Genomic DNA, 27,216 nt, shown 5'->3' on the forward strand with positions numbered 1-27,216 from the left:
GTCCGTTATTAATTATCAGCAACCGAATAAAGGTAAAAGTCCAAAGTGGTAGAATGTCCGAGCTTTCAAGTAGGGAATTGAATGCACCCTGACGTTAAGACGTCACTCCATTTATGCGTCATCTGAACGCGCCAGTAGTGCTCCACCCGCCCATGTGAAAAGAAGAAACGTCTGTGATGAGAGTGCTCTCAGTCAGAGTGTCAGTACGTCCAGTGGACAGGAATGATTAGGCGGTCAGTGAACGCCTCATCGGAATGCCTGCTCGGACCCTCCAGGATCTGGTGTCCGCCGCAGCCTCTCTGCACCCGGACCGAGCCGCGGTCCTGTATGACTCCGGCTCGGGAGAGACTCCAGGGTCTCTGCTCTACAGAGAAGTGGTCCAGCTCGCCGAGGATCTTTCTGCTGCTTTACTTCAGACCTGTTCTCCTCGCGGCGGTGCTGTCGGCCTGTACTGCAGCGATGATCTGCTGGTCCCCGCCTGGATTCTGGGGTACGTTTGGACCACTGTTGTCTCCTGGTTGTCTGGGTTTCAGACTTTGTCTCCTTACTACGCTTCATTATCCGTCAGGATCCTGCAGAGTTCTGCCGCTTACGTCCCCCTGGACCCTGAGGCTCCAGGACTTCTCACTGCCAGAGTAATGAGTCAGTGTGGCCTCAAGTACTGCGCTGTGAATCGGGACCTTGTGCAGGTTGAATTAGTTTAATTTCAGTTTTGCAAACGTTTTCACACCCCTCGAACTTTTACTAATTTTGTCACAGCTCTACATATAATCAGTGAAGATTGGGAATCTTGGCGGTGGCCCAGAGCGACATTAGAAAAGTGGGAGCATGAAGTCAAAAAATAAATATAACATTTATACCCTGAACAATACAATATGGAGATGTGACTATGTGGTTTCTGCAGGACTGCATTTTTTCCCCAGAATCCAACATGATTTTCTCCGTTGTAAAATGGCTGAACAAAATACATAAAAATTTAAATGTGTAGAAAGCTTTTTTTTTCCCTGTATAAGTAAGACACTTATTGCAAATATTATTTTTGTTAGAGTCTTTTTCTATTTGAATATAAACTCTTATTCTCCTTTACTCTCCCATTTAGCGTTTTCAGGAGGCTGTAGTCGATCTCGTCCCTGTGGAGGTTTGCGTGGAGCTGCCCCAGCTCAGGCTAACCTTGATGCACATCGAGCCTCGTCCAGTCGCCGAGGACGGACCTCAGAGAGCCGGCGGCTGCGATCCCTCTGATAAAACCGTTCCCCTGAAGGACTCCGGGCGCCCAGACTTGGCGTACATCCTACACACGTCCGGAACGACGGGTCCTCCCAAAACCGTGAGGGTCCCCCACAGGTGCATCGTCCCCAATATTCTGCACCTGAGGTCAGTTTGGCTGTTTTTCTTACTTCAGAGGAGCGGATGTGAAATAAGAAGCGGCTTGTTTCTCTGCTCAGATCTCTGTTTCAGATGAGCGCAGATGATGTTGTTTTTCTCGCCTCCCCTCTGACCTTTGACCCGTCTGTAGTGGACATATTTCTGACCCTGTCCTCGGGGGCTCTGCTCCTCATAGTCCCCTCGGTGATGAAGAAGATGCCCGGTCGACTCGCCCAGATGTTGTTCAAACATCACCGAGCTACAGTTCTTCAGGCAAGCGACTGTGTGCAGACTGAGAGTTAAGCTGAGAGACTCTTTGTTGATGAAGTTTTTTTTTTTTTTCAGGTCACTCCCACTCTGCTGGTGCGGTTCGGTCACGGTATTCTGAAACGGGACGTGCTGTCACCCGGATCCTCGCTGCGGGTGTTGGCTCTGGGCGGAGAGGCCTGTCCTTCTCCGGCTCAGCTGAGGAGCTGGAAACACGAGGAGAATAAAACCGCCGTCTATAACATCTACGGCGTCACCGAGGTCTCCTGCTGGGCCTCCTGCTGCAGGGTACCAGACCCTCAGCTGCTGTGCAGCAGCCTGTGAGTGTTTGGACACGACCAGCATTGATTCGTCATCATTAAACTGGGGCTGCAACTAACGATTATTTTAGCAATCGTTTATTCTTATGATTAATCGATTAATCAGATTTTTTTTTTATCGTCTCATTCTCCAGATTTTTCATTTAACCATTAAACCATTTTTGTACAATAAAAGAAATACATAAAAAAATGCAAATGAACAATTACATATATGTTTTTAAAATAAGAAAATAAAAATTTAGTAAATTTGAACTTTGAGAAACTATGACTATGTTCTTTCAGAAACTGGCCTTTTTTTAAGCCTATGATGAAGTTCACAATTAATCGATTACTGAATTTGTTGACTTATTTCAGTGATTGATTAATCAGGATTATACGATTAATCGTTTCAGCCCTGCATTAAACACTGCGGGCGTTTGCAGCACGGCGTCCTCTGTACCACTTGGGACTCCCCTGATGGACACGGTGGTGGAAGTCCGGGATGAAGACGACTGCATCATCACAGAGGGTGAAGGACAGGTGTTCATAGGTGGGACAGATTTTTATTTATTTATTTATAATTTTTTTAAACATTGCATTCTTAAATAAATTGTACTGGAGACAGCGTGATGTATTCTTTTTTTGAACAGGTGGAGAGGACAGGGTGTGTCTCCTGGATGGAGAGGACACTGTTGTCCCCGGAACGATGAGAGCAACAGGAGACTGGGTGAACGTTAAAGACGGTCAGCTGTACTATCTGGGACGGAGAGACAGAATGATCAAACGGAACGGGAAGCGAGTGAACTTGGACAGCTTGCAGCAAGTGAGTTCACTGAGAAATTAGAGTAATTTTGAGTGGACAGCTGTTTTGGGAAGGTTTTGTTTTTAAAATTTAAACTATCTCCGCTTTAGACCTTTTATTTTCAGAGATATTCTTACTGAGTTTGGGCTACTTAGTGAAGAAGAAGTGGCAAAAATCTCAATGTCTAAATGCATAAAGCTCGTAAAGATAAGCAATTGCAGCAAAGAAGGGCTCCATGAAGTTTGGTGCCGAATGTTCATTGCTGTGTGACTATTTTAATGCTGGGATGCAGTTGTATTCAGAAATTTTAACTTTCTGAAGTCGGATTTTCCACTGGGAAACTGGGAGCAACTCTAACTACCCCCAGTTGTTACTTGTGCACTTCACGTTTCAACATGGCCGCTCCTCGCCTCAGCAGTAGTAAGATGTGGTTGGAAACATGTTTAACAAGACTCATGTAAAAGTTAATCTAAAATCAATGCAGCGCCTTCAACTCCAAACTGAACAAACTAAAAGTGATGTTTGCTTATGGAAACTAAAGTTTAAAACCATGTTTGTAAGAAGTATTGCAAACACTTGGTTATGGACGGCGCCATGTTTAAATTCAGAACGCTGTTGCCTCAGGTCTGACGTCAAACCCAGCTTCATTTCAGGTAGCTTGAAAGCTGCATAAGACACACTGAACTGAAAGCGACAGCATATGGAGCAGCTCAGAGTATTTATTTATTTTTTATTGTCCCATCTCTTCCAGCTAATCCTGAGTCTGCCTCAGGTGGAAGCCTGTGCTGTGGGTCTCTATAAAGAATATAGACTCCTTGCCTTCGTCGTTGCTTCAGCTAGCGAAGTCCATCTCCACCAGGGGGAGCCAGAGGGCGCAGGTAGAGATCTCCAGAGGCTCATACTGAAGCAGCTGTCTCTGCTGGTGTCCGCTCACTGCATTCCCGACGCATTGGTTCTTGTCCCGGCTTTATCCCTGACTCCTCATGGTGAGCTTTAATCCTCAAGTTCTGGAGGCTTTTTTAAATAATAATAATAACAATAAAAAAGTTCTAATGTTTGCATTTTACCAGGTAAAGCAGACATGAAGGCTCTGATGAGAATATATGAAAAACAGAGGGAGTGGTTAAGGTCGTCACGGCTGGAGGTCGGAAAGCTAAAGCAAACTCTTGAGACTCTATGGCAGGTATTACCCTGTTTAAAGCTGCAGTATATAACTTTTATAAAACTATATATGTTTTTTTTGTTGTTGTTTTTTTACATATTTGTTTAAGCTGTCACAATGTCGTGGCAGCATAGCATGAGACAAATAATGTGGGAAAAAATCGAGCTCCTCCATCCAAGTGCTACTCTTGTAATCTGCAGAAATGCACCATTTAGGAACAACCAATCAGAGCCAGGGGGAGGATCTTAACACTGCCAATCAGGCTGTAACTTACCTTTACAGGAAATTTGTTTATCTGTCGTCATGAGTGGATATGTCGTCAACAGACTGTGTTGTGGTGAACTAGCTGTAGTCTAGGAGAGAGATAGGCAGATGGTGTGAGCAGAGTACACATGCATGATTGACAGCGCTAAAGCCTGACTCTGATTGGTTGTTTATAACAAAGCGGTGTATTTCTGAAAATGGCACTGGAAGAAGACAGAAGGCTCAATTTTTTCCACAAATGATCTGTCTCATTCTTTACAGCCACAGCATTGTTATAGCTTTAACAAACATGTTGAGAACATATTTTTATGAAAGTTACATTCTGATGACACCTTCTGTCATCAGGATACATTAGGCCTCCCTGCAGATGCGTCCATCGACGAGCGGTCCAACTTCCTGTTTAGTGGAGGGGATTCCCTGAAGGCACTGTGTCTCTGTGAGGACATCCTCGCCGCCATGGGAGTGTCCTCTCCTCGTCTGCTGGAGGTTATACTGGACAGGTCCTTCTCAGAGGTTCTACGCCATGTAACGCAGATGCTGCCGCTGGAACCGGACGGCTCGTCGTCCTCTAAGAAACGGGCCGCTGAGGCTCCATCTGGGGTTCCAGCAAAGAAAGGACCTAGATCTGACCGGACACAGCAGGAAACACTCGGGTGTAAAGTCGTGAGACGAGGCGGCGAGGTGCAAGGAACGAACTTCAGGAGCGTAGATGCTGGTGAAGAAGAACCGCTGGACGGAAAGGACGTCGGCGTTCGCCTCGGTCCGAGCTGGTCCTCGGACACCGGCAGGTGCGTGGACGCCTCCCCGGTGATTCTGGTCCGGGACGTCGCCGACGAACAGTCCAGAGCTACGGTGTTCATCGGCTCCCACTCCCACAGGATCCAGGCGTTGGACCTGGCCGGCGGGAACCTCCTGTGGGAGCGAGTCCTCGGGGACAAGATCGAAGCGTCGGCCGCCGTGTCTCACTGCGGCTCCCTCGTTGTCGTCGGTCAGTGTCGGTTCTCCGAGTGTTTCTCTGACGCGTTTGTTCTTCTGGATCACTCCAGCTTGCCGCTTTTCAGGTTCCTACGACGGCTGCGTTTACTTCTTATGCACCGACTCTGGAGAGACGAAGTGGGTGTTTAAGACGGAGGACGCGGTGAAGAGTTGTCCTGCTGTGGACCCTTTCACCGGCCTGGTGGTGGTGGGCTCACACGATGGACACGTTTACGCCCTGGACCCTCAGGTTAGTGTCCACTTGTTTGACTTTTTGATTGCTTGAACTCCTCTGTTAGTTTATATGTGGTCGTTGTCTTTCACCATTTGCTTTTCACTGCACTAAAGCTTAATGGAGGTGAATGAAGATGTGTGTCGTTGCTGTTTAGCTTCGGCGGTGTGTGTGGAAGCGAGACTGTGGCGGCGGAGCTGTGTTTTCCTCGCCGCACCTTGAGTCGTCTCGTCGACGGCTGTATGCGGCGACTCTGGGAGGACGACTGCTGTGTCTCAACATGGTGAGACTCTTGTTTGTGGGAAACTATACATCTGAAATGAGAATTGTTCGTCCGCATTTCTTTAATATTTTGAGATCATGCCTGGAATGCGTAAGAGAGCGTCACCTTGTGTTCGTGTTTGTGTCTCCGCTAGGACAGCGGGGACGTCCTGTGGTCCTACTGTAGAGACAAACCTTTCTTCTCCTCTCCAAACTCGTCCTGTGGACACATTGCGATCGGCTCAGTGGACGGAAACATCTGCTGCCTCAGCGACTCCGGGGAACTGGTGAGGAAATGAAACGTTGACTCCTTTCTTATGCTCTTAGATGTATGTGCTGCAAAAACCCAAAATCTAAAAGTATGTTTGGTCTAATTTCTAGTGCAAATATCTTAGGACACTTGGACCAAACTAACTTACAAGAAGTTTTTCAGTAAGATATAGGGGCTTGTTGTAAGTAAATAATTCCTTAATATGGATGAAGAAGTGCTAGTTCCACTGGCAGATTGTTTCACATATAAAATGGGAAAAAATGTCTAGTTTTAAGTAAGTAAGATTTGACTTATTCCAAATGTCCTAACATATTTGCACTAGAAACTAGATCAAAATTACTTGGTAAGATTTAGTGTTTTTGCAGTGTACTTTTGACTTAACTCTTGAGGAGCTTGTACATTAGGTCATTTTTTCAGTGGTTTAATTAGTAACTTCTAGGATCTACTGTCATGTGAAACAATTAGGATTATCCTGCAGCAGCATGTGTTTGCTAACAAATTTGGGTTCATATCAGTTTGATCAATAAATAAACATTTAAAAGCTGAAGAAAATTATTTCCCATATTGATTGAAATGCCTAAAACTACTTGGACCTGTTTTATAACCAACAGGCTATAAAAACCTGCTATTTTAGTGATAGATTATCCTATAAAGGCCCAAAGCTAATTTTATATTGATGCGTACATCTGTTGTTTTGAAAGTATCTAACTAGTGCACCTCTGTTTTTGGTTGGTTGTTTTTTTTGTCTGCAGCTGTGGCAGTACCGAACAGAGGCCCCGGTTTTCTCCTCCCCGAGCTTCGTACCGGGACAGCAGAGGCTTCTGTGCGGCTCCCACGACGGCCGCCTCTACTGTCTGAGCTGCGCCGACGGCTCTATAGTTTGGACTTTTCAGACATCAGGCAAGGTGTACTCCACACCCTGCGTGTTTCAGGGCTCTGCTGTCGGCCGCAGGGGGGCTCTGGTGGGCCTGGCCTCCACGGATGGCACCGTCTGGATCCTGGACGCACGAGATGGCCGCGTTCTGGCGTCGTCCGCCCTGCCTGGGGAGCTGTTCTCATCGCCGGTTGTGTGGGAACAGTCGCTTGTGATCGGGTGCCGTAATGACTATGTGTACTGTTTGAACCTGACTGGTAATGTGTAGGGGGTCGTGATATACGTCTGCACTGATTATACAGTTCTGTTCAAATAATAATAGTGTAGAAAATGAAGCGAGGAGAGCAGGGAAGTTGACCAAACTTCTGGAAGGTGTAAGTAAAGGATGGGGCTGGTTCCTGACCTGAAACTGAGAAGCTGTTCATTTATTGGTCCGTTTGAGATTACTGTCATAATAAAAAGCTCATTCTGAGGGTATTTCTCTTTAGGCAAAAGCCCCAAAAAAAAAAAAAAAAACTATCAAAAACATGCTGTGGCTTGAATTCAGAGTTTGATCATTTGAGGTTCCTAAACCTTTAAAGTTTATTTTTGGGCCATTCCACCTGCTCGTTTTTTCAAAATGGTACTCTCTAGGCTTCACCTGGGCTTCCTGTAATTGTTACAGTATGGATTACTCCATAACTTATAACTGACTGAATATTGGCAGCATTTGTTTTACATACAGACACAATTTTATTCATTAGTTAAAAAAAAAAAACAATTCTGTTGAACCACTTTTCAAAAGCAATGTCTGATTTAAATGGGTTAATTTTAAGTAAAAATGTATTTGTTACTTTTGTCAGTTTCAAGTTATGTCAGTGGCCATTCACAGAGGGGTACCAACAACTTTGTCTATGTGTACATCTGCTGGTTTTCTATTACTCTGCTACAAATACAAGTAAATTTGCCATATAAAAATTAGCCTCGCTTTCCTGCAATATGTCCGGACTTTCTTCCATTGAAGTTGATTTCTGTTCAATTTCAACTGGGCCAATCAGCAAACAGGAGAAGTTGTGAACGATAACGGTGATTTTCTGCACTGTTTCAGAATTGTAGTTTTAGAAACGGCAGCGGAGGAAATGAACAAAGCCGTTCAGTCCGTGTTGACTACACTTACAAATGCTGAATTAACATTCAAAGCCACTTCATTGGGATCAGCACTTCTCTCCTGGCAGCTAGGATGGTTGTTTACAGCAATTTCCGGTCAAACCGGCGCCTTAGATACGTCACAGGCAAACATTAGCGATTGGGTAAAATGTAAAACCTCAGAGTCCAATGGTTTCTCAATAGCCGAGAGCCCAGAACCTCTGTAAGAAGCAATAAAAATTTTTAAAACAAAAACTGGCTGTTATTTGACAATAACCACAGCAGCCTGTTGGCTCGGTTCAGACATCAGTATTTAATTTACATTATTAATAACATTTTGGATCTGTTAAAGAACTTTCTCGTGAATATCTCTAAGAGGGACAAAAAGTGCAAATAATACCAAACATTTTTTTGTTGTTACAGATAACACTGCGTACACTACACTATTGTGCACGACCAAAGTTAGAAACAAAGCGACTCAGGTTCCTGGGTCTCTTTCAGAGCAAATACATACTTACAGATGATGAAGAGGTTTTGCTGCGTCATACGGGAAACGCTTACATGTTGTGTGATCGGGTCCCAATGAAGAAGTAGTGACGGTGTGAGTCTACAGGAGGACATGCCAGAAGAATTGTAGCAGGTGTTAGGTTTGTCTCTAAAGTCCATTTTCACACAGACGCAGCGCTTAATGTCCTTCACGCCGCGTTTTAAGTCCAGTTTGTTGTTCTGTCACAGTCATCACGGACACAGTGAGATTTATTATTTCCAGTATGACTTGAGAAAAAAAAAAGAAAAAGCACAATATTCCCTCTTTACACAACAAACAAGGCTCAGATAAAAGCTACAATACAGTTTCAGTGTAGATAAACCTGCTGCTGTACATAAATAATACGGAAGAGGGCAGAGGAGGTGCCTTTAACAAGCTTTTCCAGAGGAGCGGCCATGCTGGGTTGTTATTTTTCTCTCTCTCTCTCTCTCTCTCTCTTTTTCTTTTTTTTTACTGGTAGCCCTTAAAACATGATTCAGACGGATACCCTCTGCTGATTAAGCGCTGCTGTTCCTCGGAGCACGGATTGTGTCGAGCACACAATTTATTACAACCATGGTGACCCAGTTGGCTCCTACGTTACAAAATAAAAAAAAAAAGAAAAGGTTGGCTACTGCGGTGGTCAGCCATGGCTGTGATTGGCTGCTGAGGACTTTGTCTTTAGGGGACGTACAATTGGTGTGATTGGATACAATATATGCATGCTCTCATCTGTTTACATATATCTGCGCAGCCTTATTGGTAATTTTTGAAAGTGAAGCGCACTTTAACATGGTGGTTATAGCAGCCAGTGGTGTCTCAATGAGGAGTTTTCATGTGGGCGGGAGAAAGTGATCCTCAGGCTCCGTGGGTTGTGTGCGTTCCCCCATGCATGCCGCGTTAAACTGGCATCGGGTGGTGGGGCTTATTTGATGATCTGTGGACAGTCACTCCAGGCTTTGGCCTTTCGTTTCGCTAGTGCCAGCCAGGCCGGCTCTGTGGACACCTGGGGAGAGTCGCTGGAGGGGAATCGCTTTGACACGTCCTTGACAGCAGGTGGCGACGGTGTGGAGTCTGAGATTTCAACTGGAATAAAAAAAAAAAAAAAGAAAAAGAAAAATAAAAAAGGTGAGTACCACACCTCATCCTTGAAATTCACCCACAAACTTCAGTCTGTTTTACTTAGATTTAATGGAAAAGACCAAGGCAAAAGTAGGTGGTAAAGTGTATGAAGTGGAAGAAAAACATCCTTCAACAGAAAGTCACCATCATTCAGAAATGACAAGAAATTAGTAATAAACAGTTGTATGTTGGGGTCCCTACCTGTGACTGAGCTCGGTAAAGTGCTGGCCTTTTTTAGCGGATCTCTGCGGTCGAATCGTCCTTGCAGGCTGTCAGGTCTTTTGGGCTCCTCAGGAGTCTGAGGCTTGGAGGAAGGACTGGTCCCCCCGCTCTCTCTCCCGTCTGTAGGACTCACCAATGCAACCTGCAGAAAGAATTGAAAACTGTGTCAGGGAGAGTAAAGGACAGTGGGTAAATGGGGATCTGGGCCACATACACTGTCTTTCTCTCTGGCATGCTTCTCTGCTAGCTTGGCCTCTCTTTGGCTTCGACGATCCTCGCGAGTCTGCTGTTGCTCCCTGAAGCCTTTCTGCTTCTGCAGGGCCAGGGTAATCCATAAGGGCCCGGCTTCCTTCTCCTGGACCCGTGCGCTGTCCAGTGAGTGCCTGGCCTGTAAGGAAGGTTTTTCTGCAGAACACACATTTGATTGTTACTGGTACGACAGTAAACAGACTAAGCTTTTTAGTCACAACTACAATTCTAAGCACTTTTACCGTAGAGCCACATTTACAGTTTCATACACGACACAGATCGATAGCAAATTGGAGTTAAAGTGCTTTGTCCAAAGATGGATTAACGTGTGAATCTACAACTTCCCAAATGGCATCTTAGAAACACTACATTTCTTTCCCCATAAACACAGAATGATTTCAGCTAATATACGGCCTGGTCACGGAGACACTGACCTCGCCTGATGAGCTCTGCCTTCCTGTCTGCCTTCTCTCTCCAAGGGATGTTGATGGAGGGGAAGAAAGACCTCTTCTCCTTTGGCTCCTCCTCTAATTGGACATTACTGTGGCTGCCTCTGTGCAGCTGAGTCACTGCTGATGAGTCTTCGCTTCTACTAGCCTGCTCCTGGACGGATAGATCCGGACTACCTGTCCTCTGGATCGCTTCCTCACAGGGGAACCTGTGGGCTACTTTAGGTAGCGGAGAAGGAGGAGGCGTTGGGGTGGCTCCGGAGGGCTTGGGCGATGTTGTTGGTCTTCGGTATAGCGGTGGTTTGGATAGGACTTTCTCTCCTTCGTTGTGCAGGACAGGGCTAGTAGGTTTGCCTAGCTTACCCCGGGTTATGGCAGGAGATGCAGATGCATGAAGGTATTTGCTCACTACTCCCTCTTTCTGAGGCGATGTGGGAGTTGATTTGTCAGAAAAGACGGAGGAGACATCAGAGTCTGGCTCGATTGGAGTGAGAGGTGAAGGGATGCCGTCGAAGCTGTCTCCAGCGCTGTAGCGTTTCTTCCGTTTCTCCGTGGACTGTTCGCTGTGAAAACGCAGAGAGTAGTTTGTCCTTCTCAGCTTTATTCCAAAAGGTGAGGGGTTGTCCTCACCGTCCTGTCCCTGCGCCTCCCCCTCCTCTGTCTTGTTCTGAAGCCGGCTCTTTACTTCGGAGCCCTCAGGTCTGTCCCCGGGGCTGGGAACCAGGAAAGATGGGAGGTCTTTGGCAAACATGCACTCCTCTGAGCCTCTCTCTACAATCCGAACAGTTTTGCTTGTCCGGGTGTGAGGTTTAACGGTTGGAGATTGGGACGCGGCTGTAGGACTGTCAGATCGAACAGCTTCCTCTCCTCCTCCATCCTTGTGATCTGTGCTGAAGACCTCAGAGTTTCTGTTTGAGTCGCCAAACTTCTTCTTTGCAGGGATGATGGAGAACTTGGCACTGGCGGACATTGTTTTTCTGAGGTTGGTGTGAGCAAACGGAGGCTGCTCATCGCCACTGAGTTGAGGCTGATTCCTGCTCGGAGGATCCGGGTACTCATCGTACTTCCCATCCTCGACCCCCTTAAATATCTTTGAGCGGATACTTGCCCACTCCGCCAGCACGGCTGCGCTCGACTGATCCGGGGAGACCGAAGACTCACTGAGAGACTTGGTTTTTCCGGATTTGCGGTCCGGCGAGCTCTTGCCCGTTGCGGAAGGTGTTCCTTGGGCCTTTCTTTCCTCTCCTAAACCCAGTAGGGACTTGCATGCTGTGTCTTTGATCTGGTCTAAATTGACAGCTGTCCCACAGAGCTGGGCGCCTGTCACCAGGATAGCTGTGTGGGGGACATATGGAGATGCCGGCAGGTTGGGGGAGTCTTTTCCATCCTGGGAGGAAGCTGTATCTCCTTCCCTTTGATCAGCGTCCGCAGTGCCCTGATGGCTGGCGGCTGGTGTAACAGGGGTCAGGTTGACCTTCTGGAAGAGAATCTGTTTCTCTCCAGAGGAAACCTTGAAGGAAAAGGGTCTCTGCCGCTCCTCCATCTCCCTCCAGCGCTGCTCCTCGGCTCGCCGCTTCCTCTCTTGTTCATCAGAGCCCCCAGCGGCCTCTTCTGTCAGCATCTTCTTCTGCTCCTCCAGTTCCAGCTGTTTCTTTTGCTCCGTCTCCCTCAGCCTCAGTTTCTGCTCCTCTTTTTTCTTCCTTTCCTCTTCTTGCTTTTTGCGCTTCTCTGCCTCAAGTTTCCGTTGCCTCCTTGCCACTGCCTCCTCTTCTCGCTTCTTCTTTTCTTCTTCCTCGTGTCTCTTCCTTTCCTTTTCCTCTACTTGCTTTTGCTCTTGCAGTCGCCTCCTCTCTTCTTCCTCTTGCCGTTGACGTTCTTCTTGCCTTTTCATTTCCTCCTCCAGCTTCCTCCTTTCTTCCTCTTCCCTGATCCTTCTTTCCTCCTCCTCTCTCCTCAGCCTCTCTGCTTCCTCCCTCATCTTTCTTTCCTCCTCCCTTATTCTTCTTTCAGCCTCCTCTCGCCTCCTCTGTTCTTCCTCTTCTTTCATCCTTCTATCCTCCTCCTCTCTTTGTCTCTCAGCCTCTTCTTGCTTACGTTTTTCCTCTTCTTCTCTGACTCTCCTTTGCTCCTCCTCTTCTTTCCTCCTCCTCTCTGCCTCCTCTCGCATCCTCTTCTCTTGTTCCTCCTGTTGCTTCTTGTGACTCCTCTCTTCCTCCAGTTCACGCAGCCTCAGCTCCTCCGCCCTCTTCTTCCTCTCCTCCATTTCCTCTCTGAACTGTTGCTCCTCCATCTCCCTCCTCCTCCGGGCCTCCAGTATTTCCTCCTCATAGAATCTCTGCTTCTTCAAGCTTTCCTTGGAGGACTCCAGAGATGCTCTGCGCTGGTCAGCTGCCTCCAGCTCCTCCTGCATGACTCCAGGAATAGACACCTCCTGGAGATCCTGGGGATGAAGGGACAGGATTGATTTAAAGTTCTAAGCCTTGGACTTTGGTGGAAAACATCACAGATCAGTGTCTTCCTTACCAGTGTGAACCGCCGGTGTTTGCGGGAAATCCTCTGGTTTTTCGGTTTGACGGAGAGCTTATGCTTGGCGGCGGTGTTGTCCAGGCGAGTGACAGACTGAGGGACGGCGTCTAGATTGATGGACTCAATGGTACCGGTTGGTTGGAGGACCCGTTTGGATCTCGGGGACTTCACTGGCGTGCTGTGCTGCGCAGATGATTGAGCTCCTTGGACCTGCAACAGAAAATGTATTTACAGCAACCTTGCAAAAGTCTCGACACCCCTCTGGCTGATCATTTCATCACTTTGAGGTCACATTTCAATGTGTGTAAGTGAGATTTTGTTGGCAGATCAACAATAAGTTCTGCATAACAGGAAAGTGGAAGGAAACATGATTTATGGTTTTTAAAACTCAAGATTTTAGGCATAGCGCGCATTTGTGTTCACCCCCCTTCACTCTGATTCTCCCAAAATAAAATCTGTAATAACTAGCAGACTTCAAATATGAAAATGCTCAAAATTAAGCTTTTTGACTGAAAACATGTTTTTGCATAAGACTAAACACTTAGACACAGCAAGGGGAAACTTGTCAGAGTTAATAGGACGATTTATCTGATGACAAAGGTGGTTCTACCAGGTTCTAACAAAGGGGTGCCTAAATATAGTCATTCAGATTTCATTTTTTTAAAAATTGTACATTATTTTTCTTCCACTTTACAGTTGGACACTACAATGACTGTGAAAAAAGCCTAAAGTTAATACTTCTGAAACGTAGAAGAGTTAAAATCTACAGCCTACTTTTCCCCCAAACTGTAATCTTCACAATGAAAATCACGTTCAGCCGTTACCTTTGGTTCCATTTTGGGCGGCTCAGCTTCTACGTGGGCCAAAACCTTCAGAGGGCTTCGGGGAACCTCTTCCTCATCTGAGCTTCCCTCATCCCCCTCACTTTTTCGAAGAGAAGGAGGCCTCTGGCCGAACTTTATACCTTGTGCGATCTGCCTCTGTGGTGTGAATAAGTCAGATGTTTTAATCCACTCATCAGGAGCAGTCATGTCGTGTATTTGAGAATACGTTTGGATAAATGTCTCTGAGCAGGGTGTACCTTGACCACAAGCTATTGCATTATTGTGGCTTGAAGTGTCTCCACTCTAATCAGTCATGGTTCATTTAATCTGCTTTGTTGGTTTCCTGGGCACTGATGGGTTTTCAACAAGGATAACAACCCAAGACACATGTCAAAGCTCATTTTGGACTGCATTAAAGGTGACCTACTATGCTTCCTTGAACAGGTTAGGATAGATCTAAGGGCTATACAAAACATGTTTCACTACATATTTTGCACACAATTGTTTCCTAGTTGATGAGATTTTAGTCTGGTCAATTCTGCTCATTTCAAGCTCCTTTCAGAATGAGCTCTTTTAGAGTTTATTGTCACTTTACAACAAATTATTATGCTGCTGGCCTCGCCCAACAGTGAATTTTGGACCCTACAATAGGGAGGTTTTTGAAACGGCTCGTTTTACATACACCAAAAGACATTAATTTATTTCCAAGAACATCTCAAAGTTAGTTTTTTTTTTTAAAGTTCTTGGGTTGTTTTTTTTTTAGAAACAGTAGAAACCAAATGGAATTACAAAACCTGCAAAATGTAACTTCCATAATAGGTTCCCCACTAAGCATTTGAAATTATTCCAATTTTATCCTGATTCAGAATTTATGCACTGTATTTCAAAGCTCAGCAAGCACCCGGAAACATTTCAACGAACTTCAGGTAGCATAGAAAACAGAAGTGAACCACGAGCTTGTTCTTGATGTGGTCTGGTGCAACTTGCCGAGAGACATTTCATCAGATATTAATGGGCATGCACGTGGAATTTTAAACATGCGTGGATCTGTGAAAATCTATGAAAAATTCACCCGTCCTCACTTCTCTGTCCACCCAGTTGTTATTTTTAAACGGATAACTGAAATTATGTTTTTATTCATGCAAATTCAGTCTAACCTCATCAAAGAACAGCTCAGATAAATCCTAAAAAAAGATCGACATTCACGGGAACTGTGAGCGCATGCAAACATCTGAACCTCACTGCATGCATATCTCCACTCTGCAGCGTGCATGTCGAGCTCAGAGAAGTGTAGGATTTTGTGCGAGGACCACCTGAAGGTTCCTAACTTTATCTGAAACGTTTTCCTGGGACATGCTGTGATCCAGACCGAGATCCTCTGGCGGCTCCTCTGGGATAAAGATGCTGTCGTGGGAGAGAGCTCGAGATCCGATGGGATTTAGGTCCCTGCAGAAGATTGAGAGCGTTCTCAGAGGTGCGCCACAGTTCGTTTTTACTCCAGCTCTTCCATCGGCACGTTACAAATCACTTCACTTTACCGTTCACAGTGCAAAGTCTCACTCTAAACTTCACTTTCAAATGACAGAGTTGTCTTCAGAGATGACACAGCAATTTGAATGGAGGTTATGACTTGTTGAATCACTTCCTTGTTATAAAATGATCAATGCACCTACCTCAGATTTTTACTGGACTCCTCATTGTCAGACACAGCTCCACTGCACACTTCCCCGGTTGAAAAACTTGCTTTTAGCTCTGCTCCATCAAAGCTCCTTTTAGTTTCCCGTTTCTTCTTCTTCCCGAAGAGCCGTTTGAACGGCTGGAATTTGCCCTGCCGTCTTCTCTCTGCCGGGTGGGGAGAAAAAGAAAGTAGACGATAATCACAGCTCCATGCAATCACATCAATCCTTTTTTTTTTTTTTATCACGCCTTTTTGCGAAGATAACGAGCAGGATGATGCCCGAGGGCGTGTTTTTTTAACATGCGACTCTGAGCAGATAACGAAATGCGAGCGACACTGCTGAAATAAAATGACTGAAAATAGCAGATAAGATGATAAGCGAGGTGACAAGTGAAGAAGAAAACCTTGGGCTCCAGTTGGAGGGAATGGGAAAGATAAATCTCAAGCCTTAAAAGCAGGAAAAGAAATGGTAGTGGGGGGAAAAAAATCCCTGGTTTAATGGAAATGAACAAAAACAAAAAACCAGAGGCAGAAAACAGCAACAAGTCAGGGAGACAAACACCCAGTGATTCACAGAGCTCCAAGAGTCAGTGCCAAAAGTTTGACTTATGTTGCATTTTGACCTGCATTCAAGTGTTTTCACATCACAGTTTGGAAGTAATCTCTTCATGTGTCAGATTAGAAGAAGAGCATGCATCAACATGTGACATATCCAGTGAGAGAAAGCAGCTGTAAAACTTTTTTTTTTATTGGCGGTTCATGAGGAAGTCTTAAACCAACCAAGAAATTAACTTTGGACTCTCAGCTAAAGCTAGAACTTCACATCTGTCAAAGCAAAAAGAGAAAATCCACTGGCGTTTCATTCAAGCTCGCATCAGTTTCAACAAATATGACTCAGATCCTCCTAAATCCCCTTTGTGTTTTGCTTTTTCTCGGCGTCTGTGTACTTGTAAGGATGCACCCTGTGAAGTAAGTGGGTGAGGTTACAGAGCTGCGAAGCCACTCTACACCGCTGCACAGACAGGCGTTCTCAGGCTCTGTGGGTATCCCTTTCAGAGCTAAAAGTAGCAACTGGTGTGGGATTTCACTGCACATCCCGCTCACTGAGCCCGAGGCATGATGGGAAGTGATACAGTAAACTAATTTCTCCTCTTAGATCTTTTGACCCTAAACTTTATCTTTTCTGTGGGAAGAAAAACAGACAGGCATCTGCACTGCATTGTGGATTTTAACACATATATATTTATAGGAATATGGGAATCGTGAGCTAGATTTGCACTCGTTTCCAGTTATTAAAAAAATTGCTTGATGCAATGATTTGTGATTTTGTTTGCAGGTTTAAGTTTCCTCAGTGATTAAAACCATTTTTGTGCCCAAATGCTTCATATAAAGCAGAAGTTGTAGTTGGATGGCTAAATTTAAGCAAGTCTCTGAAAAGGCCAACACTCCTGACAGCTAGCTTGGTTTGTTTAGTTAGCTAAAAACATTTTGCTATAAAAAAAAGGAAATTAAAACCCTTTTCAGTTTGCTAATCTAAAAAGGGTTATTAAATGTCCCTCTGCACCTGAAGCTGAAATAATTTTTGATTGTGAACTCCACTTAGCATTTTGTGATAGAAAATGCTAGTTTGTTAATGAAGAAAGTGTGTGCTATATATTTATTTATTACATATTTATGTAATAATATATTTAATATATTTCTTCTGTCACATCCCATAAAACAGACAATAAACTCAGTGTTACGATTTCAGAGGGGAACTGTGTAGTTTTTACGCATTTACAGAAATAGCCAACTACATGACAGAAAACATGACTGGCTTTTTTGTGTTATGACTAACATGAAGGGATTGTTTTTTTTCCCAGGCGGCAGACCTATCCACAGAGCTGGAGGGGTCACTGATGTTTTCATCTTGGATCTTTGTTCTTATCTGCATTAGTGAGAAAATGGATGGTGTGGCTTAGCGGTCCGTGATACCAACCGATACCAAGGTGCAGCGCTGATGTTCTGCTTCCCTGCAGCATGTTCTCCCATCATCTCTGCCCATCCAGTGGCACAAAGCCCATAATGCACTGCCACGGGCACGCTCAAACGCTCATGCATGAAATAAGACAGGACACTCTTTTTCTTTTCTTCCCTTTTCTGCAGAGTAGACAACGCAGCAGTCGGATCCCACAGAGCTCCAGCCCAACCCAATTCGAAGACCGACTCTTTCTCTCTGTAAACTCGCAGTGAAGTGCATTTTGTCTAGACGTCTTCACTTTAGACCCTTTCTGGGTTTTACAACTCAACCCACTGATGAAGGATTATTTACTATCCGGTTAGGGGATTGTCATTTAATCCACTTTCAATATAAAGACATAAATTTTAGTTGACGTAAACTAAGATATCCGCAGGTAAAACGCTGAATTTAACCTACACATTTGAACTGGAGGACTAACAAATAATGTTAAATAAAATGTAAAGAAAGATTTGCTAACATATATGCAGTAGAATTGTTATGGACAGACATTTAAGTAAATTTTATTTGGGAAACCAAGTTTTTTCATCAAAATAAGCAGCATTAACCAAACATAAGCAATTTAAAAGTGATGATTAGGGAATTTAAAACCAAGCAGAAAATATGTAAAATGCATAACAGTTAGACATTTTTGTAAAGTTATCTTTTTAATGTGAGGTACTCCAAGTAAAACAATATGATTAAAACTTCTTTACGTACTCAGAACTACTTTTACATTGAATAGTTACAACAGTCCAGGCTGTGAACTGTAACAAACTGTATTCCTAAAGTCACAACACTGCTGACTTTATGAATACAGGCAAATTTTTAACTTTAAACTAGATCATAAAAATCAGACGCACACATGCATGGACTGATGAGGGGTTATGAACTGATATAATCGATATTAATGTTTGCATCACGCATTGTGAGGGTACCGAGGAAACGCTTCCCAGTTGTAGTAACTTGCAGGGGTTTTGGCTGAAATCACATTCAAACTGCAACTCTGGTCTTTGTACATCTAGACCACATATGGTTAAGATTTTTTAAGGATTATTTTCTATAAATGCCATTTCTGAAATAAAAAGTACCTTTTATTTTGTAGTGAACAAACAACCAGCATGTAAAACACAGATTAATGTTATTTATCTTAGGAATTTCTTCTGTTCTATTTGGTCTTTTGCACCAAAGTAGCTTTCTGATTAAAAGCCAACTTTATTTCTAATCTTCAGTCATTTTTCCAACACGGGCCAAGACTTCAAATCAACATATTAATCATCTTACAAGAATCGAAGAAAGGCAGGAAGAAAACTTAGCAGAAATTTGAACACAGCACACAAGTCTCGTCTAAAACGTCAAACCCGTCACCACACCATGCAGCCCTTAAAGAGACAGTGAGCCAAACTGGAACTATTTTACACATGAAGCATTTTATGTTGATCATTATCCCAGGATAAGGTCCAGTAGAATCGCATTTCCATCACAGTTTTATTTAAAATCACCTGATATTTCAAATAGTCCAATATTTTATGCACTCTAATAAGTCTCCCAGGGCCTTTAGAAAAGCATAATTTCACATATTCATCCTTTAATTGATTTTGCATGTTTGTTTTTTGTGATTCAGTTTATGTAACTCCACTGTCTCTTTAAAAAGCCCTTAGAAGCACTCTTTAGTTCCCATTTACCTGAGCCTCTGGGTTCGGTTACCTCTAAAAGCACCTCATGGTTATTTTCTGTTGCATCCGTTGCCATGGTAAACTGCACACTTTGACTGTAATGGGAGAAAAAGAAGGTTGAGCATATTGCTGTTATTTACTGCAGAGAGCGAGTACGAGGTTTTAACTGAGGAAAACAATGAGAGCAGAGCGGCACGGGAAAGAGAAAACTGACTGCAGAGAAGCAGACGGAGAAGCTGCAAACCTCCACCAGGTCCTGCATTTCTTTTAATCCTCCGCCGCCTCCAGCATTGTCATTGGAAAAGGTTGGCTATGTTAGCTTGTGCAGAGTGCCTCTTGGTGACTGCGGCCGGATAAAGCCTGTGCTGTTTGCAGTGCAACACGAGCACTCTGAGGCCGCTCTGTTTGCTCACTTCTTTTCAAGTCCGCTCCGGCTTCTTATAAGCATTTCATCCCGATCCAAAATGTTTGTCTTTCCTCACAGCTTTTATGTAATTCTGCAAATCTGAATACATTACAGACTGTTCTTTTTACTTTTTTTGGGTTGTGTTTAAGCGTTTGTTTCAAAAATCAAAGAAACCAAACAAATCTAGAGTTGACTTCTGACTCAGTGATAGAGGAATATTTCACTTCCAAACTCTCCCATAACTGGACTTATTTATCTAACAGATTGTTTTAGTTATTTATAATGATTGACACATTTAAATTTGGAAAGCTTTCAAATAATATTAGCATTTAACCTTGCTGAATCATCAAACCCAGTTTAATATGATCTATTAGACCAAAAACCAATGAGACTGCCTGTTTGGTTTCAAATATCTACAGTGAAAAAGTATTTGTCCCCTTTACAAATTTATAACACTTTTTAGGTCAAATATACATTGAATAAATAAATAAAACATCAGCTTTAGAATAAGAAATTAATGTAAAAAAAAAAAAAAAGAAAAGAAAAAGAGCTGTAAAACTAAATAAAACTAGCCCTGTATGGAACTATAACCGTCTCATATTTAAAATCATAAATTAACTGTGATTAACCATATTCTTCAGATTAATTTCACTACTAATGCCCAGAAAGCTAAAGTCAAAACATTTCCCAAAAAGATCCTCTACTGGCCTTTCTTTAACCGCGGCTGGACAGGAAGAAAAGTAGAGAGAGAAAAAGACATGCAGCAAATGGTCCTGGGAATCGAACCAGGGACACCCATGTTCAGGACTGCAGCCTCTCTGTATGGTGTCCCTGCTCTACCACAAAGCCATTTCTCATTATTTGGGAATTCAGTGAACGACACTGATCAAAAAAACTAAATGATTAAAAGAAAATTTCATGGTGCAAATACTTGTTGACGGCAGTGAAAAGAGGCAAAACCAGCAATTAAGCTTAGGAGTAAATTCCTTTTCTTTTAACTTTGGTTATCTTTGCCTGATATTAAAATATATGAAGTCACAAGTTTCCTTGAGGAAGTCATCAAAACGCGGCACCTCTATTCACCCTTTAACAACGTTTTTAACCAGCGTTCCACTGAGCAGCAGCTCCTATAAAGAGCTCAGCAGATGCATCGTTCCACCAGATGTTTGCTAATTGCTGCTGGCTAGTCTGAAGGAGCTGTGTGGTCACAAGGTCGGCTGCTCTGAAGCCTGTAAACCAAGCCTGTAAATTCAAGGACTTCTCTAATATGCATTAAAGAATCAAAGCAACACTCCAGATATGTTTTTGATGAGTGAATAACAGAATATGTTGTAAAGCTGAAAAATAAAGTCAATTTTACATGATACTGGCCCTTTGAGAACAGAGAACCAACCCCCAAACCGCCACTGCCAAAAACCCATGACAACACAGCCTCCTAATAACCTGCCTTTTCTGTCCCAACACCTGCCTGCACTGCATCACTCAAGCTAGAGGTTTTCTGCTGCACCGCATTGCTCGTCTCCAAGGCAGCTGCATAAAAGCAGACGGCGTGTAAGACAGTACTGAGAGAGCCAGAGAGACGTCTGCCGTCTCCAGCGGGACCAGAACGCAGTGTACTTCCTTCCTGAGGGGGACGGAGACAGACGGACACTCTCAGAAATGTCTCTGCAAAACGACAACAAAAAAAAGGCTCTTTGTCCAGTCAGAGCAGAACAAGGAGCAAACAAGCATGTTTGGTAGTAGGAGTGTATGAACACAGAGCCAGTGTGCAACTGTGTCTGCTGCTGCCAAGAAGGATACTGTTGATTTCCTCCTCCTCCCCCCCTCATTTTATTGTTTGTGTTTTTGGTTCCCCTGTTCTAAATTTGCGTTTGCTGGTGAACTACAGCAGAGGATGGCGATGGGATGAGATAAGCATGTGCTCTTTGACAAATACACACCTTGCATCACAGCGTGGCAGTAGCGTAAACACAGTGCAGCATCCTACAAACAACCCAGCACCACAACATCCCTTAACCCACACAGCCACTGGAGTCCCGACGGTGCTGGTTGTGTGTTGCAGCAGCAAAGAGTCACAACCTTACAACACGAGCAGCTTGCTGACGAAGCAGACAGACGAACGCAGCGGCGCCTTGGAAACCGTTTTACCTATTTTGGCAGCACAGCTTGAGACGGCCGTGCACCACTGCAGCAAAACCCGGGGGAACATCGATCTGCTCTTTATCACAAAGCTCGTTTTACCCAGATGAATGTCGCTGCCGTCTCCATCGAGGCCTCGGGGTGCAAGGGGGGAAGAAAATGAGGGAATGAATAAAGAAACAGAGGCAGAATAGCAGGTTTGGGTTGTAGGAATGTGCAGTAGAGGTGAGGAACATGAAAACGGCACGAAAGGTGACTGAAAGGCGGGGGAGGAGGATGATGAAGAAGAAGCAGCTCTTCCAAACAGATGCCCACAATGTTCTTGGCAGCGCTGATAAAGACTCTCTATACTGCCAAAAGTAATCACTCATCTGGTTACAGAGTGTGTTTGTGGACTTTTTTGTACTATTCTTCCAGGGATTCATTTATTTTTCTCAAATTTCTGACTAATCTGAGAAAAAAAAAGTCTGAATTCTGAGATTAAAATCAGAATTATTTCTTTGTCAGTGGCCCTAATCCTATTCCGTACATTTGTGAGGTCAGACACTGGTGTTGGATGAGAAAGCCTGGCTCACACTCACCCTTGTAATTAAAAAAAATAATTGTCTGTATATCCTTGCCAACAGGACAGTATTTGCCATATGCAGAGAGAGGGAACATGTCTTCTGCATCCAGAGCTATGGATTCTTCTCTTTTGCTCACCTCATGGGATTTATAAAGGACTTATACTTCAGTCAACAAGTCTAAAGTCTTTATAATTTTATACATGTGGTTTGGCTCATAATCTTTAGGAAAGACGCACTAATAACCCATTTTCAGTTTTCTGACAAAAGACTAAAAATGGGTCCCAATATTTGAAAAAGTTCACGATGCCATCCAATCTAACAAAGTTCTCAAGGCTTTTGGTAGAGAAACCGGGCCCTAGCATCACATGCTCTTCTCCATATTTGGTGGTGCCTTTCTATATATGCATCCAAATCACAAGTTATGAGTTTCACATCTTAACAAAATTACATGTTTAGAACTGTGACAATAGGACAGAAAGGGTTACTTCCTAGCATCCCTCTCAAGCTAATGAATAGCATTTAGATAGTATCCAATGGTTGTCATGGAGACCTGTTGACTAAATGATACCAATCTTTGCTGAAGTTCTCTAATTCAACTCTCTAATGAGTGTTGGAGAGTTTTGTTTTAACTTCCTCCAAGCTGCCATATCAGCTTTCTTACTATGCATAGTCAGAAGATCCTCATCCAGCCAAGCAGAAGGAAGATAAAACACGTGATATATTTATACTGAAGGGAAACAGAAAGTCAAGGATTAATACATTTAATAGACGCATCATCTTTAAAAAGTAATGCATAAATTATTAACTAGGAACAACTAAGGAACTATTTTGGATGAACAGAACCAATAATTGTGCTACACTGCTGGTACATTTTGAGGTGGTGATTCCAATAAACTTAATCTGCAAAAAGAAAACATTTTAAAGATCCCATTTAGGATCTAGAGTCACTTCAGGACCTCGTTTTGTGTTTTTATCTCGTTCTTCATTGTTCTCTGATGAGTGTTTTCACAGCAACTAGGCCGAGACTGGACAGACACAACGCTTAAACCGACGCACACAGCAAACGTTTGTTTGGACCCAACCAACAGTTGGGTTTCTGACGGTTCACACCACCCAAGCTCCAGGTGCTTACAATGCAGTGCAGTTAGCAGCGGCTGCACAGTGAAAACCAGGCTCCATGTAAATGCACTTGACATTTACGTAAGTGCTGGATAAGTCTAAACGTGGAAAATAAACATCGGTGCTTTGCTGTGATTAATCGCCATCTGCTCGGTCCGTAACCAAACAGAAACTGTGAGTTCTTTGCAGTAATGGTTTCAGACAAGCTGCTACTGAAGATCCAAAATCCTCGGGCAGAAATTAAGTTCTCCCTTTTTTTTTTCTTTCCTTTTTTAAAAAAAAAACATCTTTGTTTTTGCTTTGTAGTTTTCTGTTTGTTCCTTTAGGTCTGGTTGACATATACAGACAGAAATATGTCCCAGTATGGTACCTTCTGCACAAGTGAGTGTGCAAGGACTACAATTTCACTACAAAAAAAAAAAAGAGAGAACTAAATGTACCATTTCAAAGCAAGATAATTTACAGGCTATAAATTTTTCAATTTCATCCCTTGAAATTGAAAAAAAATGGAAAAAACTTATTTTTTTTGCAAATTCATTCACATATAGGGAATCCCACATCAAAACTTCAATTTCTTTTGTATATTAGCAATCCTGCTTGAATGCAAAAGTCTTAATCCATATCTAAAAATCACATCTAATAGATACAAACTAACCAAGATTGTTTTTAATTTCTGATTTTATGTAAAACTTAACTCAATGTAGTCTACCAACAAAATGAATAGTGAAATCAAGAAAACTGATCTCTCTCCATCGTCTCCATCCCTTTACTTATGTTTCATGAATTGATTTTAAGGAGTCATGTTTTGATTTTGTCAGCAGTACGGTTTAATTCTTCAGGTCTTTGTCATTTCTTATGTGAAATATGTAAAGGTCTCTTCTGAGAGAAAACGTACAAAAAAGGAACACCTGCTCTCTAACTTGCAAATGTTAAATTCCGCCTAAACGTTGACACATTACATTTTATCACATTACAATCTCAAAACTTTGACGGATTCACGTGAAAGACTAACACAAAGTGGTGCAGAAGTGAGATGTTCAAAGTTTGGGAAATATTTTCAGAACCCAATCAGGCTTTAAACTTCTCCACCATCGTTCTGATCCTGCCCTGCTCTCAGGTCACATGATGTTGTTTATTCACATGTACATATATGCTGAAACTAAATTACACACAGATTATTTGATTGCTATGGGATTTCCAGGATTTTATTTAGGGATTTAACAGCAAATGCAGAATACAATGTAAATGACACTTTTTTTGGAATTTTATTTTTACACAAGTATAATTTTTATGCCACCGTTTATGTACTACGTCTATGTCTGTTACATAAAATCCAAATAAAATACTCCTCAGTTTGTGGTATTAACAACAGACAGCATGAAAAAAGTTTAAGGAGTATGAATAATTTTACATGGTTACTCCATCTGTGCACACATCAATGAATATTAGTAACTCCAAAAGTGATTATGGGGCTGTTAAATGCTAGGATTAATGGAAATAGCTATGAAATGATCAAAGTCAAAGTCTGGTCCAGCAGATGAAAAGCAGATGCCCGATTAGCCTCACCAGCTACCAAACCAAGCAAAACATTGTGAACAAAAAAAACATTTAGATCAGACAAGCTGGACGCAAAACTAATCAAAGATATAGTATTGATCATCAGCAGAGATCCAATATGGTGAATTAAGAGGAAACAATGGATTTGGGTGTCAAATGCAACCTGCATCACATGACCATCGTTATATTTTCCACTGCAGCTGACAGCCAAGTGACAATGTCTAAGCATGACGACAGAAAAAAAACCTCCACAAGGCACAGAAGAAAACCCCGTCACTTTTGACATTCACTCGGTGCAAACGGAATAAAAAAGTAGTTCGGAATAATTTAACTTAAATAAACAAACGTGTGCAAAAGTAGCTGCTAAAATATTAGTTTTCCTTTTCTCTTGCCAGTTAATTTAACCCGCAATTTAGCTGAACCAACAACCTACAGAGCTCACTGAGATCTAAAGAAGAGCTCCTTCTTACCGGTCTGCTGTGTTTGAGGGCATCTGTGAGAATGTGTGGTCGTTCCACCTGCCTGCTGTCACTGTGGATCTAGGCCATTACCTGGAGTCAGGTGTCAGAGGCAGTAGGAACTCACTTGTCTGTGTGTTTTTCTGTGTGTGTGTGTGTGTATATTTTAGAACAACCCTGCAAATACCTCTGAATATTTTCCTATCTATATGGATTTGAGTGCATAGTTACATCAACTCACATGAGTGAGTTGATGTAACCATGAGGAGTTACATCAACTCCTCATAGTTACCTCACATGTGCACATGTGCAGTCTTAGGGGGAGGAGGTGTGTCTGCTGAGGATGGGGCAGAGCTGACTGAGGAGAGAGAGAGGGGACAAGAGAGAGAGAGGGGCGTCCTCAGTGTTTGTTAGTGCCGCTTTGCTGAGGAGGCACAAAGTGACACTTTGTTCCCCCCCCCATCAGAAGCCCTGTGCAGGAGAACAGAGTGGCATTCATCACTTCTACTGACTGATGCGCACAAAGCCTTGCATTGTGGCTCCACAGCAATATGCACGTGTGATTAGAATGGTTTTGAGCACAAAAAGCCACAGCTGCTTAACGGGCATTATGGCCACAAATGTCCAGTATATTAAAAGTCTGCCATGCTCTGGCTTTCAGAGCCTGCCCTCTAGCTGCGGTAAACGAGCACAGTCTGGCAGTAAAAGCAAACATTGCAATGTATTTCAATAGCAAACAACAACTTCATGCCTCAGCAGCACATAGCTAAACAAAATCCTCAGTACAATACAGAGCTACGTTTAATCAGAATCAGAATGGCTGTGAGGACGACGGCTACTCCCCTCGCTCGCCCCGTTCTCCAGTTTTGGCAGGATCACACTGTAGCCTCACAGGGATATGGTAATGATGGAGCTTTACCGCCCTGACTGCTGCCTATATTAGAGCTGCACAGCACTTCAAAGACAGACGGTTCTCTGACTGACAATGTGCAGGAATAGAAACACCAAGCGAAGCAGCGCAAACATGCCCTCGCACCAGTTAGTCACAGGTTTTCACACACGCACAGCCAACGGAGGCTCTTAACGACCGGTGCTTAAGTGAATAAAAAGCCAGGGACACACACACACACACACTCAGCTAAGCTAAGCGACAGTGTGGCGGCTAGACTTGACATGCAGTGAAGCAACCATTCAGAGTTTAATTAAGCATTTTATACGATGGACCACGCTAAGAAATTAAAAAATTACGGGAATGAAGTCATAAAATTATGAGGAGTCGTGAAATTATAAGAATACAGTTGTACGAGAATAAAGTCGAAATATTACTTTAATTTTATTATTACAACTTTATTGTGGAGGTGCACTAATATGAAATCTTGGGCTAATATCAGCATCCGATATTAATATTGCTGTTCTGGCTGATAACCGGTATTTACCGATATTATATATATTTCACTATATTGTCACTATATTTTGACACTTTTGGGAAATAAAACAAAACAACCGGTAACAGAAAGCAACCAAATGAAAATAAATATTGGTTGTTCATATTGGCCCAATATGCTAAGAAATTACTAATATCCGCCGATAGGACTTTGGCTACAGTTTGGCGGCGCACACCGCTTTCCGGATTGAATTGTGTCCGTCACGGCATCAGAAGTCTGCCCCACGCTGTTATAATCATCACGAGGGCCGACTATCCCAACGCATCCAGCGCACGCCATGGGAACGTGCTTAACTCGAATCGCCCTACGTCCAGTGGTGGGAAGTAACGAAGTACAAGTACTTCGTTACTGTACTTAAGTA

At 43.3% G+C, this 27,216-nt stretch overlaps 2 protein-coding genes and 1 long non-coding RNA gene across 11 annotated transcripts in view; 2 read left to right on the top strand and 1 right to left on the bottom strand.

Annotated features, from left to right (window-relative positions):
* On the top strand, nt 1-8,677 carry aasdh (aminoadipate-semialdehyde dehydrogenase). Of its 4 annotated transcripts, XM_015058219.1 has the most exons (15): nt 6-490; nt 569-689; nt 1,100-1,374; nt 1,446-1,638; nt 1,711-1,952; nt 2,345-2,481; nt 2,582-2,754; nt 3,485-3,719; nt 3,804-3,916; nt 4,505-4,947; nt 5,038-5,147; nt 5,221-5,384; nt 5,524-5,649; nt 5,783-5,914; nt 6,651-8,677. In XM_015058219.1, the coding sequence occupies exons 1-15, from the start codon at nt 255-257 to the stop codon at nt 7,038-7,040; spliced, it is 3,090 nt and encodes a 1,029-aa protein (XP_014913705.1). In that variant the 5' UTR covers nt 6-254; the 3' UTR covers nt 7,041-8,677. The 4 variants fall into 4 exon arrangements, with proteins under 4 accessions (XP_014913714.1, XP_014913705.1, XP_014913698.1 ...); XM_015058212.1 differs by having other exon boundaries at nt 7-490; nt 2,375-2,481; nt 4,505-5,147; XM_015058207.1 differs by having other exon boundaries at nt 8-490; nt 4,505-5,147.
* Nucleotides 8,315-27,216, bottom strand: part of cracd (capping protein inhibiting regulator of actin dynamics) — a 27,669-nt gene continuing 8,767 nt past the window's right edge. For 2 of the 6 annotated variants that reach the window (XM_015058133.1, XM_015058128.1), the window contains exons 2-10: nt 19,175-19,260; nt 15,489-15,657; nt 15,129-15,261; nt 13,816-13,971; nt 12,989-13,201; nt 10,451-12,905; nt 9,982-10,172; nt 9,747-9,909; nt 8,315-9,509 (exon numbers count right to left, since the gene is read on the bottom strand). In XM_015058133.1, the coding sequence (XP_014913619.1) occupies nt 9,349-9,509; nt 9,747-9,909; nt 9,982-10,172; nt 10,451-12,905; nt 12,989-13,201; nt 13,816-13,971; nt 15,129-15,261; nt 15,489-15,657; nt 19,175-19,241 (3,708 nt within the window). In that variant the 5' untranslated portion in view covers nt 19,242-19,260 and the 3' untranslated portion in view covers nt 8,315-9,348. Of the gene's footprint in view, nt 9,510-9,746; nt 9,910-9,981; nt 10,173-10,450; nt 12,906-12,988; nt 13,202-13,815; nt 13,972-15,057; nt 15,082-15,128; nt 15,262-15,488; nt 15,658-19,174; nt 19,261-21,719; nt 21,846-27,216 lie in introns of those variants that run through there. The other 4 variants (XM_015058142.1, XM_015058149.1, XM_015058157.1 and 1 more) reach the window with 4 other exon arrangements.
* Nucleotides 25,775-27,216, top strand: part of LOC106963409 (uncharacterized) — a 7,299-nt gene continuing 5,857 nt past the window's right edge. Inside the window, exon 1 of the long non-coding RNA XR_001428183.1 lies at nt 25,775-27,014. This is a non-coding gene — a long non-coding RNA (uncharacterized LOC106963409). The remainder of the gene's footprint in view (nt 27,015-27,216) is intronic.

The sequence above is a fragment of the Poecilia latipinna genome, unplaced genomic scaffold (genome assembly GCF_001443285.1).
Source record: "Poecilia latipinna isolate Pla-1442-1.1 unplaced genomic scaffold, P_latipinna-1.0 Scaffold63, whole genome shotgun sequence".
NCBI classification, from domain to species: domain Eukaryota; kingdom Metazoa; phylum Chordata; class Actinopteri; order Cyprinodontiformes; family Poeciliidae; genus Poecilia; species Poecilia latipinna.